The sequence below is a fragment of the Dermacentor silvarum genome, chromosome 4 (genome assembly GCF_013339745.2).
Source record: "Dermacentor silvarum isolate Dsil-2018 chromosome 4, BIME_Dsil_1.4, whole genome shotgun sequence".
Lineage (NCBI taxonomy): Eukaryota > Metazoa > Arthropoda > Arachnida > Ixodida > Ixodidae > Dermacentor > Dermacentor silvarum.
Genome location: NC_051157.2, coordinates 38,163,897 through 38,183,858, shown reverse-complemented (window position 1 = coordinate 38,183,858; position 19,962 = coordinate 38,163,897). Strand labels below are relative to the sequence as shown.

The following is a 19,962-nucleotide window of genomic DNA, read 5'->3' as shown; positions in this document are numbered from 1 at the left end:
GCCCCTGCAGGGTGTGCATTTATTCACTGCTCTGAACATTTAAAAAAAGGCACTAAAGGCCAACACTGAATCAATATACAGACTTTCAGACTGTCTATTTGTAAAGCTTGCAACATTTGTCTTATACCAGGAGATTACTTAGATGCAGAGGAAATGGTAACTAAATGGGCTATACAATTATACACTTCAGATCACTCACAACAAATGGGCTGAGTTATCAATACCATCTTATGTCGTGTCAGTGACCTTAGAGACTGTGCTCTGCCAGGCATTACAGCCTGCTTTGAGTCATTTAAGCTGCACAAAGAGGGCACCATGTTCCTGAAAAATGCAGCTACTGAGAAAAGAAGGAACAGGTAGCACTAACAAGTTCTGCTACGAAGATCCAATAAAAATGACCAAACTGCACTTTGTTTCATGCCGAATCGAACATACTAACTTTTTTTATTATCAGTGACTGACATTCTGTGAGCTTGTACCATATTTAGTATGGTGGCACAAGTACTTTACTATGTTTATGCCATTCCCTTACATAAAGAACTGCTATTCTTAGTAAAAGTGACTCTCGCATTCACTTGTACCAAGTCACTTTCTTGTTCATAACTTTTCTCAAGCTAAAGCTATGAAAATTACAAGCAAAATCTTTGTGCAGAAGTGCAAATATGAATTTGATAATGAACTGATAAGCTTAAAATTTCTCTGTGTTTACTACACAAAGTGTCCTTTAAGAGTCCTTTTCCTACCACAGCTCTGTAGATTCAAACAAAGGAAGAGCAGTATGCTCTGAACGTTGCTTTTTACAGATATGCTGGCTGTGTGAAAAGTGAGTGTGCACTGAAGGATGAAACTCCAAAATGTATACAACTGAAGTACTTTATGCAAATACTGCTAACAGACGATAAAGGGAATATATACAACAAGATACATCTTGCACTACACGCAACTTTTTTCCAGGTCTGTTCCTCCGATGTAAACAAGACTGGAGTGCAGTAATTCTGTCTTGAGACACCACGAATATGCATGGGCGTGTGGCTGCATGCTGAGAGGCTGATGTAAGCGTGAGGGAGTAATTTTTTTTAATGCTTAGGTTGGTAATCTATGTGTCACACGCAACACCAACCTAAGCACATCACACAGTGCCGTATACAATGTGCCAACATATGAAGTGCTGGGTAGCCCTGCAAGTGCAACTAGGAAAGGAAACCTGAGGGTTCACTCACCTTACCCTGCGAGCCAGGGTTTGAATGCCGTGTCACCAGGCCAGTCATTCCTTCCTGCAAACTCTCGGTACAATTGCTCACACCAGAGGGTGGTACACTGTGGTTGATCACTGGAGCTTGCAGGCCCTGGGCGGCAGATGGTTCACTCGGAACGGCAGGCACTTTCCTGGAGGAAAACCTTGTGTGAAACCCATGTGTAGACTCACGGATCATGCACAATGGCCCCATTGGCTGTGCACAATGCCCAAGAGCTGCATGTTATAGGCATATTTACAAATGTGCCTTGACTTGAAGATCCTCCCTGACTCCACCGACAAGAAAGCAGCACCACTCGTCAACTGAAGTGGTCAATGGGCTTCAATAACACACCTCAGCAATTCCTAAACTACTGTTTCATAACCAGGTGCTTCCAGCACTCAAAGTCACTGAAGTAGAGGAGAATTCCTCCACAAACTCAGCATGAGCTGCTGAGCTATCATAGCCAGCTAGCACACAAATTTACACAAGGACTGAAAGACGTAAACACGGACGAAGCACTAATTGTGCTTTGTGTTCCAGCATGCTTAGTCTATCTATTGTGTTGATCTCAAGCAAAAGGCATACCAGTAGGATGAATAATTGAGCTAGTTGCTATTGTTGATTACCAGGAAATAGAGCACTGGAACGATGACAAGTTGGAGGAAAAAGAGTACAAACATTTTATGTTACAGTTGCTAGCCTGCTTCTTCCTCTTTTGTGCAGTGTTTAAATGTTTGGATAAAGCAATATTAATTCCTTGTGTTTCATCATCCCAATGCTCTATTCCCCAGTAATAAGAATTCAGTTCATTCATCATCACTCATGAAGTCCATTTTTACATTCATGTGTTCAGCTGCTGCCTAGATCCCCCAGAGCCACCAACTCCTCAAATATCACTGAGATTACTTCAAGGGCTCCTCACCTCGCCCCACAGAATATTTTGATTAGAGATAGGAAACTGTAAAGTGTCGTCTGTGGAGCGTTTTACCGCAGAAATTTTTCTAATTGGTTCATTATTAGAGGAGATCGGAGAAATTGAAATGTTGTAATGCCATGTCGCCACGAGGCGAGTTTCACAGCCAACAGAGACACTCTCCCTTTGTCTCGACTAGCGTCCGCAACCGATACTCCTCCTCTGCCTTCTCCCATACTGGATTCCGAGGGACCCGTCATGTTTATGTCACCAGCCCCAGCACCATTTTTTTTTCTCCTTTCTCTGCTTTGTGGTACACTTCTAGTGGCAGTTTTGGTGCTCTGCCACAGCCAGGCTAGAGGAGGAGACACGCACTGCTGCACGTTTCTTCTTTACCCTTGCGGTAGCTCTGCATTGAATTATTTACCGAAATCATATGCCATAATAGGCGACGTTACAGGCAGTGCATCTTACATAGAGGTGTTTATCCGTGTAACCTTGATTCTCCCGCAGGAAGCGGGACTCTCGAGAGAGCAAGGGCGTGCAGACTTTTGTTTAATATATCAGCTGTCCTCGTGGCGTGCAGCACTTTGACACTTTAAATAAACAATTAATAGCACGTGATGAATGCACCACTGTAGTCTGTTAGCAGTTACCAGACCTCATGAGGGGCCCCTTAGCACAGTGATTACTAAAGCTGGTGGACAATAGCCCCTCCCAATCAGCAGAAGACAAGCTTTAGGTTGAGACACCTTCGTGAATCAGGCATCTTCTGGTCCAACACAATAGGGCGAGTGGCTTTGCCATCAGTGCTTTCAAGGTTAAATTGCTGGCTCACCTGAGACTCTGTTGAAGTGAGACGGCCACTGAGGCAGGTGCGACCCCAAGTGGGGCCAGGGCGCTGGTCACTATGCGCTTGTGCTGCAGCTGGCTAGGGGGGCACGAGAAGAAACGGCCGTCAAGGGGGGAGCACACCAGTGCTGACTGCATTGCCCAGCCCCTCCTGGGCTCTGCCTCCCTTCTCTGCACTCACTGCTCACACAAACACTGCGGGGAAAAAAAAAACGGAGTTAAGCATCCCAAAGCAACACATGATCTATGAGAAATGCTGTAGTAGGGGGCTCTGGATTAGGTTTCAATCACCCGGGGTTCTTTAACGTGTCCCCAAGTCTATGTACAGGAGTGCTTTAGCATTCCACCCCCATCAAAATGTGGCTGCCACAGCCATGAATCAAACACATGGCCTTGGGCTCAGCAGCAGAATGCCATAGCCACTGAGCCATTGCAACAGGTGGCTTCAATTAATTAATTTATTTATTTATTTATTATTATTCAGTATGAAAACATATATACAAATAAAGAGGCAAAGAAGAGAAGTAGCAAGCTGGTAACTGCCATCAGAGCACAGAGCCTGTGTGCTCAACTGGGAGGGGATAGAAACAGAGATGGATTTAAGGAAGAAATGCAAACAATAAAGACAGCAAGGCATTTGCTCACAAAATTTGTTGCCAACATTGATCCGTGATGAAGCACAAGAAAAGACCACCAATGGCACAACACTCGAGATGCTACTTCAGACCAATATTTTCAAAAGAGTGGGGCCTACTATATGCTGTAAAGCGCTAAGTTTCACGAGAATCTGGCCTACAGTTTTTGCAAATCCAACACAGTTCTAATTAGTCTCACGTTCTGGAGCTACAATGCATATTTGATATGGTACTTACTTCGCGTGTAAAATTTCATGCCACTCAATCATTCCAACACTTCATGGTGGCAAACTACTGAGTTTGTCAGTAACAAAAAAAAAAAAAAAAAAAAGAATTTTCACTACCTGCTCAGAGCACCGACCTGTTTTCATGCCTTACCGAGAAATTGTGTCCAGAAAATGTTCTTTTAGGGGAATATAGAAGAAACCCTAACACACAGCTTGGCTCTTTTGGTAATACTTGTTTTACTAGTCTAACTAGTAATCTTCTGTGGCTCTTGGCAAATGAAATGACAATGCAAAAATTCAATGCATGCAATGTTACCAATGGATAAAAAGATGGTATCCTTAAACACTCCTCGCTCACTGGTCCACACTGTCAAAGTTATTAATATACATTTCTGTTGCCAAAGTCTCTGAAGATACTAATACGAGAAGTAGAACACTGCAATCCAACTGCCACTGTACTGACGTCACAATGGAAAGTTCTCAATGACACACACACACTAGAGGGCATGGAACCAGACACAGTTTTAAAAGTTATCTTGTGACTTGCCATAACCTCACTCGATGCCCTATCATACCCAGAAGCCTACAACTGTCCATATCCCATGCAATTCAGAGGCACGTAAGAGCGAGGTAAAAAAAAAGGTTTTAATTTAAAATTCGTAAATTGTATTGAGCTCGTAAACATTCACGCTGCCCCAGCATCTTAGGGCAATATAAACTTTGCCATTCCACAGCATTTCTTTGTTCATGCATTCAGCTTCAGGACTTTATTCAAAAATGATATGGACATCAATCGCTAGTTTTCTTCAGTAAAATGTTCCAAAGAGTTAAACTTTTTGAAGCATCAGAAATTTTTACTGCCATATGGTTTGCAGTTTACCCAAGTGGAGTAGTACACTGCACAATGAGATACCAAGTAGTCAAAAAAAAAGCTTATCATTACTTAATTATTTTTACCCATCTTTCAGGTTAATGCTGTTGAATTAGCTCAAGCCAAATCAAATGCAATAATCATTCCTTGAAAAAACAGAAAAAGAAAATTATTTTCATTGGGACCCAGGACGCAGAGTTCTCTTTTCCAGTTGCTTGAACCTTTGGTACATCAATTAATGATGTACAATGGACACATATTTTCTATTTAATTAGTATGAGTCTTAATTTTTCTGCAGCAGCACATCAAAATAGTATATCACCAATGGGACTTTCCAACACTGTCAAAAAGCTTTACTACTTGTATAACTAGTTCTTGACACAACATTTTTTTTTTTACTTGACGGTATGCTTTGCATGTGGTCGTGATATCTTCAGAGCTATTTCTGACTCAAATGAGGAAGAGTGATTTTGTTCCCTCACAGTCTGCTACCACCAACTGTCACACTGGACAGAAAAAACTTCATTAAAATCATTATCAAAAAAGCTGCCTACATTTTTCACCCCTCTGGTAAATGGTGTAAAAATTACGGTATGATACACATGAACACACAAATAAATTGACATGGTAAGAGCACTGCCAACATTACTGCCATAGATGTAAAAAGTCCCGGTCAAAGGAAGTTTTACAATTCTGCCTTACAGTGCCCTGCAGCTATTTTTTGCTCTGTGCTAATGCTGCTGCCATAATGCAACTACTGGAGGTAATCTGAAAGGTGTCTATCAAGTATCTTTCAGAATGTCAGTATACAAAAATATGTTGTAGCAAGGTATACAGCAACCAATCATTTCTATATGCCTGTGACACCAGTGGGATAAATATTATTACCCCATAATGATAACAGAGCAATTAGTAACATGGTAAAAATACAAATATTTAGTGAAAACACTGGGCCATTTCTGATGTCTAAAAGATCAGTCATGTTTCAATGTTATCTGCAGGCACATGGCTGCACACAGCTATGGTGGAACAATAGTCAACCAGTTCCATTCCCAGACAAAGCTTTTCCCACATGAAGGTAGAAGCCAGTTTGTTCTAAGCAGTTAGGATTACGGGTCATGTACAACATGCACATTTAGAGTCACATAAAAGCCCTGTAATCAAGGAGTACAGGAGGCATACATGAATATTTTGGCAAATATCTACAAAGATTCCACAGCTACCTTGGTTCTCCGCCAGAAAAGTAGAAAGTTACCTATCAAGAAAGGGGTCAGGCAAGGAGACACAATCTCTCTAATGCTATTCTCTGCATGCTTAGAAGAAGTATTCAAGCTCTTAGACTGGGAAGGCTTAGGAGTGAGGATCAGTGGCGAATGTCTCGGCAACCTTCGGTTTGCAGATGACATTGTCCTATTCAGCAACGATGGGGACGAATTACAACAAATTATCGAGGACCTTAGCTGATAAAGTGTAAGAGTAGGGTTGAAGATGAATATGCAGAAACAAAGATAATGTCCAATAGCCTAGCTGGCAAGGGAACAAGAATTCAGCATCGCCAGTCAGCCTCTAGAGTCTGTAAAGGAATACGTTTATCTAGGTCAATTACTCACAGGTAACTCTGATCATGAGAAGGAAATTTACAGAAGAAAAAATTGGGTTGGAGTGCATACGGCAGGCATTGCGAAATCCTGACTGGGAGCTTACCACTGTCGTTGAAAAGAAAAGTGCACAATCATTGCATTCTACCGGTGCTAACATATGGGGAAGAAACTTGGAGGTTAACAAAGAAACTCTAGAACAAGTTAAGGACCGCACAAAGAGCGATGGAATGAAAAATGTTAGGCCTAATGTTAAGGGACAGGAAGAGAGCTGTGTGGATCAGAGAACGGGGATAGGAGACATTCTAATTGACATTAAGAGAAAAAAATGGAGCTGGGCACGCCATGTAATGCATAGGATGGATAACCGGTGGATCATTAGAGTTACAGAATGGATACCAAGAGAAGGGAAGTGCAGTCGAGGACGGCAGAAAACTAGGTGGGGTGAAGTTAGGAAATTTGCAGGTGCAAGTTGGAATAAGCTAGCGCAAGACAGGGGTAACTGGAGATAGCTGGGAGAGGCCTTCGTCCTGCAGTGGACATAAATATAGGCTGATGATGATGAAAAGCCCTTTTACTTTTCACTGGTATAACAAAGTCAACTCCAATGATGAGCTCACTATAGGTTTAGGCAGTGCTTAAAAGTCAATGGGGGGGGCTTGGGGAAGCCCGGCCCCCCCTCCATTTTTTAAGGAGCGGCTCGCACACCAACCCCCCCCCCCCCCCTTCCACCCCTTCGGCAGGTTAAGTGTAGCACTGCGGCACCCATTTGACAAGCGCTGGAAGTGATTCATTACCAGTAGTGCCTTGTGCGGGGCGATTCTAACTCAAAATTTTCATGATTTATCGCGATATGTGTGTGTGTGTGTGTGTGTGTGTGTGTGTGTGCGCGTGCGTGCGCGCACGCACACGCTATACTGGTCACCGCCATATCAGGGCCCCCCCTCCACTGAAGGGAGACTTAAGCCCTGGGTCTAGGCCCCCCATAGCCACATGTCGAACCAGTTAAGCTCCAACAGATGGTATGATGAATGAAAACAAGCTTCAGCTAATTGTGCTGCTTGACAAAAGTGCCTCAAGAACTGTTCTTCACGCTTAGCGATTACAGCAACTATAAAAATATACAAATTATATTTAAATAACAATAACACTGACAGAAAGAAATAACATAAATGACATCACTCAATGCACTTGTTTGGACTAGTCCTGGATAATGAAAGTTGTTGTTGCTACTTAAATGCAACTGGAGTCACTCTTACTGGGCATCAAGCATTGAGGAATTAACTGATTTATTGATTCATGGTGTTAAATGCCTTAAAGCAAGGCAGGAGCTGTGATATGATGGCAGGGTGAAAGGCTCCAGATTAATGTGACCACCTGGAGTTTTTTAATGCACACTCAAAGCACGGTACATGAGCGTTTCTAAGAAAACGGGAACTCTATGCACTTACTACAGTTACACACAATGTTATTAACACTTGGGACCTTTCTACGCTCATTTTACCACAAAGCTATTAAAACAGGATATGAATACAACAGACAATAAGCAATAAACATTCCCATGAAGGATACATGCACATCACCTGGAGTAAAAACTAACGTATCGACTTTTGACACATTAAATAGACCTGCTTAAATTACAGAATGACATAGCTGAATGTTATGTAAGTGAGAATACACCGATGGCTATAGGAAAGCAAAACACATTGGTAGACTTTCATGACAGCGAATTTCATCATGTTAAAGTCATGCTCAAAGCCCTAAGATGGATATCCTTTATATTAGACCCATCAGTGTCAGACCTTTGATGAACAGGTAGCAATAATTCGCTTTCTGCCAATATAAACAATTTCAAACACGTAAAGAAATATTAAGCTTTCACATAAACAATACTTGTAGTTTTGTAAAAACCTAACAATTGCAAAACACATTTTACAGTGTCAGTACTTCGTGAATGCATTATGTCCTACACTACTCACAATCTTACTTAGGGCTCATTCACACTTGCGACTAGGCGAGGTCACACAACCAAGTTAGTCGCAAAGCAACCAGCCGCAAGTAGTCACAAATGGTCGCTTTTCTCGAAATGCGACCGTTTCGGGCCAGTCGCCCACTGCTCGATTTTTCAGTCGCGCAACTGAAGTTGTACAACAACATTTCATGCAGACGTGAACGGCATATCGTGAGACATTTCGGTTTAGCGACTCGTCAGTCGCATTTGTCAGTGTGAACATCGTTCGTCTTGAGTAGCTTTCTGGTCGCCAGTCGCAATCGGTCGCACGACCTCGCCTAGTCGCAAGTGTGAATGGGCCCTTAACACCTGCTTGCACGCACACTCCAGAACAAAAATTATGTGAGAACAACGAATATGTGAACAACTTTTCTTTCCTCATGTTGCACAAAGCATTCAATAAAACATCACAATAAACCAAAATAGGCAACTTGCAGCAAAATACATGAGCTACAATTTTTATGCTACAAAACACTGTTATCATCAACAAACCATGCTTGCCATATGCATTTATACTCAGCGTCACGCAGTAGGAGGTACGACAGTATTACATTTCAATTTGCATGTTACATCAAAACACGGTTAGCATAAAAACGTTGATAGCAACAAACGATGCCCGTCATATCTTATGCACTTATATATACTCAGCGTCACGCAGTGGGTGACAGGAGAGTCTCACATTTCGCGCAACGGCTTTGGTAAAAGCCGCCATCTTCAAAGAAGACGTGCGTAGACAGTAACCACAGACGTCCACAACAGCGAGCGCACGCGCGCATCACCGCGACCGCAGCCTAACGTCGCAGTAACGAATAAACTAATGCGCAGCAACAAGAACTTAGCAATGTCAATTTTAAACATTTCTTCCATGGAGCGCGGCTGCAAGCGGTGCCGCGGACTACGCAGCGACGCGCGACACAGGTCCTGGAGGTCGCAGACCACGCTGCGCGTATTCGGCAACGCCGCTGAGCTAATATGCCTAAAATGGCACTTTTCGTGTACACAATTGTTGATTCGCTTGTGGGCTATCGTTATGTACGTCGCCTAACGCGATTAGCAAAACCTTAACCTTACCATTGCCACGTGCAGTCATCGCCATGTCTTGTTAACCCTGACGGCTCAAACCACTCCGCAACTACTCTCGCGTCGGATGAAACCACCTCTGAACACAAAATGCCACAAGGTATTTCTTGATGGTCGTTATCTACACTATGTCAAGACGTCCTAAACAATTCGGAAGAGAGTTATTTTTCTGTGGTCTATGACGCGCGCTATGTATGCATGTCTCCGGCCATATGACGCATCTTATCAGGTGCTCCTTTGTACACAGAATGGAAGCCGCGACTCCGCACCAGCTAAGTCTATACACAGGGCGTGCAAAAAAAGCTCCTGCTTCTAGCCCACGCGACAGATCACGTCCAGTTGGTCAAGTATGGAATGTAACTTGAGCGAACATCAACGGCAATTGGGATAAGAAAATATTCACTAATGCTCATGAACGTTGTAAAAATATCTGCCAAACATAAGATCCACCAAACATACAGAGTTCCCTGCAAGAACCAATAAGAAAAGAACACTTGCTGGGCTACAGCGAAAAAGTTAACGGCAAGAGTGGATGTGGTCTATACATCAAGCACGTCTCGCCCGCATCGCAATTGTATTCAGCGCGTAGCGGAGATAAAAAGCCAAACGGCTGCCGCAACGATTACACACGGGCATATGATCACGTTACTCAGCACACGAAATATACCAACTTTGGACTCCACGTACCGGGACAAATCGTCCGGTGAGCGGCGACTTCCCAATGTAGGCGCCGCGCGCGAACACAACACAGCCGACGGCGGCGACACTTCGTTAGGCCTAGACGCGAGATCGGCGGCCGACCGCTCCCGCGGCGTCTCCTGTCGCGGCCCGGTTCCGTTCCCGCATCATGGTCGGCGTGCTACCGATTTCGCGGCTTGAACAACGCATCCATGTAACGACGGAAGCACACACGTCGTCCGCACACGATTTCATGAGCCCGCACACCACTCCACGCTGCGTGGTGCACGGCGTGTCAGCTCGCGCACAGCATTGGAGCATCGGCGACCCCCCACCCCCCGGTAGCTGCGCATGGCTTGCCATACTTGTGGAGGCCTGTGCGTTCGCGCCAGCTCTTTGTGAGCCCGTGAACGACTCCTAACTGTGTATTTCGCGTGTTGTTAAAGTAATTTCGTTCTTGTAAAGCTTTTTCGGCGGTTTCCTTTCTAAGATTAAATCTTTCCGCATCATATTCCCACCGCTGTTGCGCGTGCTCCCGTTCTTCGGTGGGTCGGAACTGATTGTTAAAAGCAAAGGTGTTTAATGCGCGAATGTATTTTCCTTGGCTTATTTCTTTAATCAGAAGGCCACTAGCGCACTAAATTCAGACGGTTCCTTGCATATAACAGTGCATTATCCAGACGAGCTCGCGAACAAGCCAGGCGGCACAAGTACGTACACACAATGTGCGCTGCGCTTCTGCATGTGCTTGTCAATTCCTACTGCCTGCTGTTGGCCGATTAGGCCATCCATAACCAATTTGACTGGATATGTTCTGCATGTCCTTGCTATGCTCTGGAACACAGTATATGCCACAAATATTCTTGCGGGTAGCACAAACAAGAAATTGCCGATCCTGCTGCATCTCGATCAGCGCCTGCAGATCACGCGCTGTGAAGTAATAAAATGTGGAATACTGCCATCGACTCGGTAAGGTATCTTCATATCACCGGACTGTGGCGCAGTGCAACCCACTCATCAAGGAATAAACGCAAGAGCCGTTTGTGCGCGTTCAAAATGTGCTCCGAATATACAGTGCCACATAAAGCGCGCGTCACACGTGTCTCGCACCGTGCGCGGCAATTAAGCGATGTATCAGAAGGCAACGACTTACTATATTGTATAGAAGATTTGTAGCCACCACGTTGGGGCATGGCGTCCAATACGACGCTGTCGTGTTGCATAAGTAACGGCCAATTTATTAAAGATCTAGGACGACTCAGTGCGTATTAGTTTACAGATTACGAGTCGATTTGCCAAGATATGCTTTTATAAATTTAGCGCTTTACCCAGCGTCACGAATTAACTCGCCGCGAGCAGAGTGGGTTTATGCGGAGTCCATGAAAGAGTGTAATGCCCTCGGAACGCTGTCAGTCGAACGAGCCTTCGCACGGGAACCGGCGGCATTACCTCCTACATTAACGCAGCCTGTCGAGGTAAACTAATAAAGTCCCTTGCCATCAACCACGATGGTTGTGCGCGCACACAAACGTGTACAGATGCACTCGGTAGCTATAGCAAGCTAGGATGTCCTGGAGATTAAGTTCCATGATATGCGTTCAAGGTACCTAAAATGCATATGACATTGTGGACACATCATGCCCACTGAAGTTTCCCTCCTGAAATATAAACATCTGCATGGTCACAATCATACAGGTACGCACACAAATGCCCATGCGAATGAAAAACGAGCGTGACCTAAACCAACGGGACAGCGCCAGCACACAAGTGGACCTCGTGCAATTCATGCCCTGCTATGTACTACGTGAATACATATGTAATTAAGCTTAACAATTAAGAACCAGCTGAGACGTGCTCGAAAACCCCAACTTGCTCCGCAGGCGACTATACCTTGACCGTATTTCACCTCTGTCTGTCCGATGTTAAAATGACATAGCTCTTAAAAAAGGAAAACAAAAGCTGCGTGGCGCGTGATGCCTATATATCTTGCGTCATATAAGCCATACATCTTGTCCTGGTCAGCACGGGCACGTCTCGCTATGGTACAAAGGACCTGGCAGGCATTGAATGTTTCACACAACACAAAACACTTTCCACCAGCGCGTATTCGCGATTTAGCTTTTGCTGCAAATTACCAACTACATACGCTAGGTGGCAAAGTGCTTTATACGCTTGTTTCTTACCAAAATACTACCTGTCCTGGCGATTCTTTTACAGGCCCACGCGACTGCGTCTTCTTGCGAACAAGAACACTCGTATCCGAGCTCAACAGAAAACAACCAATGATAGCACAGGCACCTCCCCTGCCGCCATTTTTTCTGTCACCCTAGCGTAAGTTGACCGCACCCTCTGACAACATTCCAACTCTGCCGGTCCGTTCTGTCGATGCCCACGTAGTTAAGCCTACATCGCACATTGAAGTGTACAAAATAACGAAAGACTATGCCTTATTACTGGAAATAATTACAAAATAAACGAAGGAAAAGAGCCTTCGTTTGACGCTCAACGTATCGATGGGTCTCAGGCGCAATAATTATGCCTATTTACCGAGCAGGGCTTGAAAATCCAGGACGTGTGTCACGTCGGCGATGCGGAATGGTGCACGAAAGCAGCAGTTGCCGTGTACGCACAACGCGCTTCGCGTCCGCTAGCTGTGTAAAAGAATTGCTAGCAGACAGCAGGTTATTCCGGATATATTTGTAAGATTGCGAACGCTCATGAATGCGAAAAGCCGGAAAAGACGGGGCTATGAATACGCTAAGAACTCGACTGTCTCGGCTACTCGAATCTACGTAATTACGCGTAGACGCATGATAACACGCAAAATATGGAATAAAAATTGTGCCACAAGGGCTGAATGCACATCTTTTGCGGAAGTTTAGGTCATACTAACATGTGTGCATGGCGCGCCAAAGAGCAACACAAGTATGAACTTGTCATCATACGCTATTGCTTCGCGTTCAAAATTTAAGTGTGGTGCTCCGTTAGACATTGCATTTGCAACTTTGTGTATGCGTACGTGTGTTTTATAATGTCCTAGAAGTATGCAGTTGAACACTGGTCGCGCAAAGGACATGCCGTGATTGATATGTAGGAGAAACTTTCGTGATTGATCGATCAGGACGCGTACGTATAGTCCCGCATCTTTGGAGAGAAATATATGTCGCAGTTACTCTCAATCCATCACGACCAGCGAGAATTTATCCATGTCAAATATGCGAACACAAATGTGTTCATTAGTCCTGAAGTTGAACTGCATGGTCTAAACAGTTGATTTGTTGTATGAAGAAAAATAAATGAAACAGGTTAAGAAAATAGCCGTCACACCAGCAGAAGGTAATTACGTAAATTGAGCTAGTAAGATAGGGCGGCGACCAGTATAGCGCGTGGACACGCACACACGCTCATATATATATATAAATGAGAAGCACAACTTCGCGGTTATCTTCGGTTTATTTACCCAACAGTTTCGGTCGGTGGACCGAAATTGTCTCTTGACGTTACGCCTAACATTCTTCGTTCCATCGCTCTTTGCGCAGTCCTTAACTTGTCCTCGATCTTTGTTAACCTACAAGTTTCTGCCCCATATGTTAACACCGGTAGAATGCAATGATTGTACACTTTTCTTTCAACGACAGGGTTAAGCTCCCAGTCAGAATTTGGGGTTGACAGCTTGCCAATACCATCTAAACAGCACTAATTTCGATTTCTTCACGGGAAATTGTAAAAAAAAAAAATGCGTTTTTTACGAGTGTGCAGACGATTGCGCGCCTTACATCTTAGTTGCAGTACTCAAATGCGTAAGGAAAGAAAAGGGGTTAAACAAAAGAGGGGGCTAAGTGGGCTTCGGGGGGGGGGGGGGGGGGGGGTTACTCCACTAGCTTCACGCTCCACTAGCTGAGTTCAGCTGTTCCACCATACTTTCAGTGCGTTTCTTTGCAGACACGCGCAGAAGCTACGTGGCGGCGCTGTATCGAACGGATGCCGCGAGGTGTACTCGGATGCCGCGAGGCAGGAAAAATCTGAGGAGAGGCCTTACCCCGTCCGCGCGCTAGGAGAAAAGTGAAGTGTGGAGGAAGTGACGTAGTCATGGTACTTTTCTTTATTTGTTCACGATTTTTGCGCTGTAGCGGCCATGTTGTCGTGGCACAATGGCGGCGTTGTTATGGTTTGTGCGCTCACACGTGTTGCGCCGTAGGTTTCGTACCGTGGCAAAGGCGTCGTGTGGGCAGGTTTGCGTTAGTCTGTGTTTTGTTCCGCTGTTCTATTTGGACCGTGCTCTCCCGGATGTTTCTGTGGCTGCAGGTGGGACTGAAGGAACTCAAACGCGTGAGATGAATGCGCATGCAACGCTGCAGTGTACGCAATGTACCGCGCCACAGCAATGGCCACGGACTAAGGAATATCTGCGGGAAATTTTGCCCTCCTCGGCGGAATCATAGTAACGTGCCATTGTAGACCAAAACCACTGTGTTTCAGAATCTGTACAATGAACGCCTTGCAGGTCAGTTACAGTAGTGCAGTATTCCTGCTTTTGACAGCGGGTGATAATAAGTAACGATCGATGATAACGTAGAACGTTATGTAAGAATGCATGATCCTGGCTTTAGAACTTTGTGTTCAGTAACAACTTGCTTTTGTACATATTAAAACACATGTTGCTCAACTGTTGCTTGTTTCTCGCAGTACTCGCGACAGCACGAGCAAGTTTGAGGAGAGCGCTTTCGAGGGTCATACACACCTGCACAGGTGTGCCGGTGGAGTTTTACGAATACCGTATGTGCCTCATTTTGCCGCCCTCGACATCGGCATTCTCAATGCCTGCAGCTTACCCACCTGTAGTGCTTCATGACCTAGATGTGCACATCATCTTTCGGTTTACGATCGCTGCGGAGCACGTGCGCCCGAGCAGCCAGGTTGCGCGCAGCGCGGCGTGGTTTCGCGAGAGATGTAAACAAGAGAGGAGAATCTGCCACGACAAGATGGCGGAGTAACGCTAACTTCCGGTACAGTGGCTGTACTTGCGGCGTCACTTGGCTTCGCAAAGAGTGACGTCAGGGCCCCTCCTCAGTTTTTTTTTTTTTTTTTTTTTCCCTTCCTCCATGTGAGGAGGTCATCGCAAAGGATCACGGAAAAATCGTCTGCTCTATCCGCCGTGGTTGCTCAGTGGCTATGGTGTTGGGCTGCTAAGCACGAGGTGGCGGGATCGAATCCCGGCCACGGCGGCCGCATTTCGATGGGGGCGAAATGCGAAAACACCCTTGTAAATAGATTTAGGTGCACCTTAAAGAACCCCAGGTGGTCCAAAATATTCCGGAGTCCCCCACTACGGCGCGCCTCATAATCAAATCGTGGTTTGGCACGTAAAACCACGTAATTTTTAAAAAACCGTCTGCTCTCGCCGTTTCCGGCTTCCGGAAGTTGCCTTCCCCGTGTTCACATCGCTCGTCGTTCACATAGTGTGGCCCAGTTGACTCGGTGTTATGCACTTAATCTCCTTCAGTGTATGCGACAAATATGAAAAGTAGTAATCGCGTCACTAATGCATACTGCCTGCTTCGCATAGCTTCACCCGAAATTCCTGGCCGATTGTCTTTCTCCGGTAACATATCCACCTCATAGCTTACTTCGCCATTTAACCCCGTAATGCCCAAACACAGTTCCACATCAAGGAAAACTGGAACAAATTGTTGACATTTATTTCTGGCCATGTCGAGTACATCAGTAGAAAAAAAGTTTTTTTTTCGTTACAACTTAATTACTGTACTAATTAATTATTTAGCAAATGGTTTGGTACACTGTTCACTGCTGAAACTTCACTGCAGCATATTATACACGCAACTATGGTGGTTTCCCGCACTTCAGTCAGCATTTTGAAGGCATCAAACTCGGCGCAGCGTATATTATACGTATAAGGACGAATCGTCATATACCACGTGCGTTACCTTGATCCTTCTTTCTTCAGGTCTTGGATTGTCGCCGTCATTACATTATACATCCTGCGTGATGCAAAGGCCTAAACAAAGCGGGATCGCAAATGTGTCGGTTCCATTGGTCCAAAGTTTTTCCAAGATGTACCAACTAAACCGATCTTAGATCTAGAATGCTGTTTGTAGCGTTTGGTGCTACGATCTCGTTCTGGCAATCACTTCAAATGAAAAAGTGCGGGAAGATATGCCGCGACAATTATATATACTTAAACGATATATACAGGGTGTTTCAGCGAACACTTTCAAAAAATTTTAAATGTTGCCTGTGGCAGATAGCCCAATTCTAGTTTATGAGCTGGTCTACTCGAAGAGGCGGACATTACTTGGACAAATATTATTTCCCGAACTTTACGGGGAAATGGATTGGCGTTCCAGTTACTTTCTTAACAAAACGTCGTTTTATGCATTGAAGCACAAAAGTAACTGGAACACCAATGCATTTCTCCGAAAGTTCTGGAATTAATATCTCGAAACTGGGGTCATCCTGAGAATTCGTTCCAAGTGAACTACACGGCTAGAATTTGTAAATTGCAATATGGGTCATAAGGTAATTAGTTAAAAACATAATTAGTGATTTTTTAACTTATTCGATTATGCATTTCAGTCTTTTGTTCAAGTAATGTCCGCCTCTTCGAGTAGACCAGCTCATGAACTAGAATTGCGCTAAACTGGAGAGCAATACGCACATGAACCACAAACAATGGTTCATGTACGCGTATATGGTGTGCAATTTCAAAAGAAAGTAAGCGGAGCTGTTGTTCATACCCATATGCGAGGCCTACGGACGACACGCTGGAAGAAAACATGGCGCACTTTATAGTGACGTGTCGACACCAATCGTCCCACCCAAAGGCAAGATCAGCAAACACGCAAAAGAGAGCACTTTTTCCCCCTAGCTTCTATGGGCCAAAATGAACAACTACAGGGGATTAGAGGTGTCGGTATAACTACTACGCAACGAAGTCGAATTACGTTTCGTTGTGAAAATTATGTCGTGCGCAGTACTTACCTGGTCATGCAGGTTCGAATCGCCGTTGCAGTGGACAGCCCGTGTCTCACAGTCATTTCGCACTTGGTGCGAAGTTATCCCCTTTAGTAGTCAAGACGTGGAAAATACCGCATTCTCAAACATTTTACGAGTTGGAACGAAGATGCTGACGTACGCATGCGCATCGACAATACATCAACGGTATAGACCTCGCGCGAAAGAACGTTTTACCTCCTCTTCTTCTTTTGGAAATGCAAATGTGCAGGAATGAGCTTACATTCGGGTCGATTATCGTGCCGCTGGGTAGCCGTGCAACGCCGTCTTCTCTCAGCGTTCTAGTAAGGGTCAATCCACGCCAAACACACCAGCCGGAAATTCGAAGCTTTCCGATTTCTTATTGAAATATTGCGGACATGCACATGATATATATCACAAGAAATGCATCCCCAAATTATTTCGCGCTGATTGGGTGGAATTTATGCGTAATATACAGCTTATTATCCTATTCTTTTAAATACGGTTTTAGAGTCTGTATATTTTACCTGGTTATTTTTCTGTACCCTCTGACAGTGAGAAAAGCAGGGTCTCTTGTGCAAGGTTTGAGTTTTATACAGCCCTAGGACAGTTATAAAATAACATGTATTGCTTCTCATGAACAAATAATTGTAAGAAAGCTCAAAAATTATTTTCTTTTAGCTTTAGTATTTGAAGACAAAAATTATTTTTAACTACAGTTAGTGAGAATATTTATGACTGGTTTCCTAAGTTTAACATGACCAAAATTGCAGTCCCTGCATTCTACACATCCTTGTGCATATGCATGCAAAATTTTACCAAGGTTGAGTCATATTAAGCACGATAACCTTTGCGCACAAGTAAAAACAGTGTAACGTTGAAAAAATAGAAAAAACGAAACTGAAAGTGTTTCTAAACGTGTTTTTTGCTATTGCAAGTGATCAATTTGCATGAAATTTGGCCAGAATGCGGACCAGTATTTCAAAAAAGTGTAAAACTTCAAAGTTCGCCTTCCGCCTCAGAACCCTTGCGAACTTCCTCCTCCAGCCGGACTTTCTTTGCTACTCTGGAAAGACGAGAGTTAGCTTCAGCTATCTATATTCCGAGATTCTTTTACAGTGAAGCTGTTAGGTCTGGATTTTTCGTGATCGCGTGCGAGGCTCTCGTTCCCACAAAAAAATGGACTGATCCCGGAGACAGTTCAAAGAAGCGGGCAGCGAAAATGGGGGTAAGCGAAGCTTAGTCGTCCGATTCTAGCGTAAGGGCTTCCGAAGCTCCAGCGAAACGTCAGCGAAGAGCCGCGGACCCCGAGTTGCGGGAGCGCGATGTTGAGGCCAAACGTCAGCGAAGAGCGAACATACACGGCCAATACCACATCCAACCCCTACCCAGAAACACGCACCCTGAATTTCACGTCAAACGCCGGAAACTTCGAGCCAAGGCGCTACAACGCAGCTATGGACAGGCGGAAGGAGTAATATACTATGTGGACGTCGCATCGTTATGCTCTAGCGGTCGTAGACAAGCAGGGCAACACTGTTCGTTCAGCATCAGTCAAGACCACCTCAGCGGGCGACGCAGAAGAGGCCGCCATTGCACTCGCATCGGGGCTACCTGATTGCGATGTCATCATCAGTGACTCGCAAGACTGCTATCCGGAACTTCAGTAGCGGCTACATTACCGACCTCGCGCACTCTCTACTTGTCGCTCACCCGCCGAAAAACTACATCGCTCGCATCTGGACTCCAGCACATCAAGGACTACCAGGCAACGAAATGGCTCATGCCGCTGCTCGAGGATTCACGGACCGAGTGGACGGAAATGTGGGCCTTACCCTAGAACCCAATGACTTCCAACAACAGACCAATAAAGACGCACTCATCACATTCCATGAAATTTGCACACATTACAAACACCAACGCCTAACGCATCTACCTCTCTCTGTGTCGAGCACGCTCCAGAGAGAAATATTGTGGCGCCAACTACAAACTCGCACTTTTCTTAATACCCCATGCACTTTGTACTTATTCTTTCCCCGACACATACCCGACACCCAAGTGTCGCTTCTGCCCTGTCCAGACAGCAGATCTCTCCCATATCATGTGGAAATGCCCCATCAAATATCCCCCCCCCCCCCCCCCCCGCAACCTCAAACCGTTAATTAGTAGCGAGGAGCTGTGGGAGACTGCACTGCGCAGCTCCGATCCCACCCTGCAGGACCGAGTCCTGACGTGGGCTGAGGAGGTAGCGGAGGCCTACCATGACGGGTAGGCGGACGTCTGGCAGCAGAAGGTGCTAAGACTGGAGCACACAGCCTCCCCCCCCCCCCCCGGCCCCTCCCCTTTCTTAAAAAGGGAAATAAAAGTTCATTCATTCATTCAGCGAAGAGCCGCCGACCCTGAGTTTAGGGCAAACGAAGCGGAACGCCTACGACAGCGTCGTCTTGCCACAAGCTTCGCTTACCCCCATTTTCTCGACAGGAGGAAGGGCTGGCGATTCTTTCGTGCACGTTTGTTTTATCTATCAATTCTCATTTTATTGCGATAGCAATTATATGGACACTTCAAAGCAGACTTCTGCCGTCGTCGTCGCCGTGAGGTTCCGTATGACGTCAATGGAGATGAAATCGTCGCCACGCGCCGAACGCTGTATGTGTGAGTGAAAGGGCGCGAGGGACGCGCGCTTTCACGGGGAGTGAACGCAAGGCGGAGAACGAACGCGCGTTCTACGCCGTGCTCCCTTGAAAGGCTGCAGAAGTAGGCGTCTCTTTCCTCCTTTACAATCACCATATATGTAGAGCAAACGCGCCTTCTTCCGACGAGCGAAAGGCCTTGGGGGGGGGGGGGGGGGGGGGGAGGGAAGGGA

General features: G+C 45.3%; 1 protein-coding gene across 6 annotated transcripts in view; it reads right to left on the bottom strand.

The window, feature by feature from the left end:
- Positions 1 to 12,377, bottom strand: part of LOC119449797 (nascent polypeptide-associated complex subunit alpha, muscle-specific form-like) — a 59,331-nt gene extending 46,954 nt beyond the window's left edge. For 3 of the 6 annotated variants that reach the window (XM_037713062.2, XM_037713065.2, XM_049665452.1), the window contains exons 1-3: positions 10,113 to 10,440; positions 2,990 to 3,198; positions 1,221 to 1,386 (exon numbers count right to left, since the gene is read on the bottom strand). In XM_037713062.2, the coding sequence (XP_037568990.1) occupies positions 1,221 to 1,386; positions 2,990 to 3,141 (318 nt within the window). In that variant the 5' untranslated portion in view covers positions 3,142 to 3,198; positions 10,113 to 10,440. Of the gene's footprint in view, positions 1 to 1,220; positions 1,387 to 2,989; positions 3,199 to 9,416; positions 9,637 to 10,112; positions 10,441 to 12,286 lie in introns of those variants that run through there. The other 3 variants (XM_037713063.2, XM_037713064.2, XM_037713066.2) reach the window with 3 other exon arrangements.
- Between the last annotated feature and the right edge of the window lie 7,585 nt (positions 12,378 to 19,962).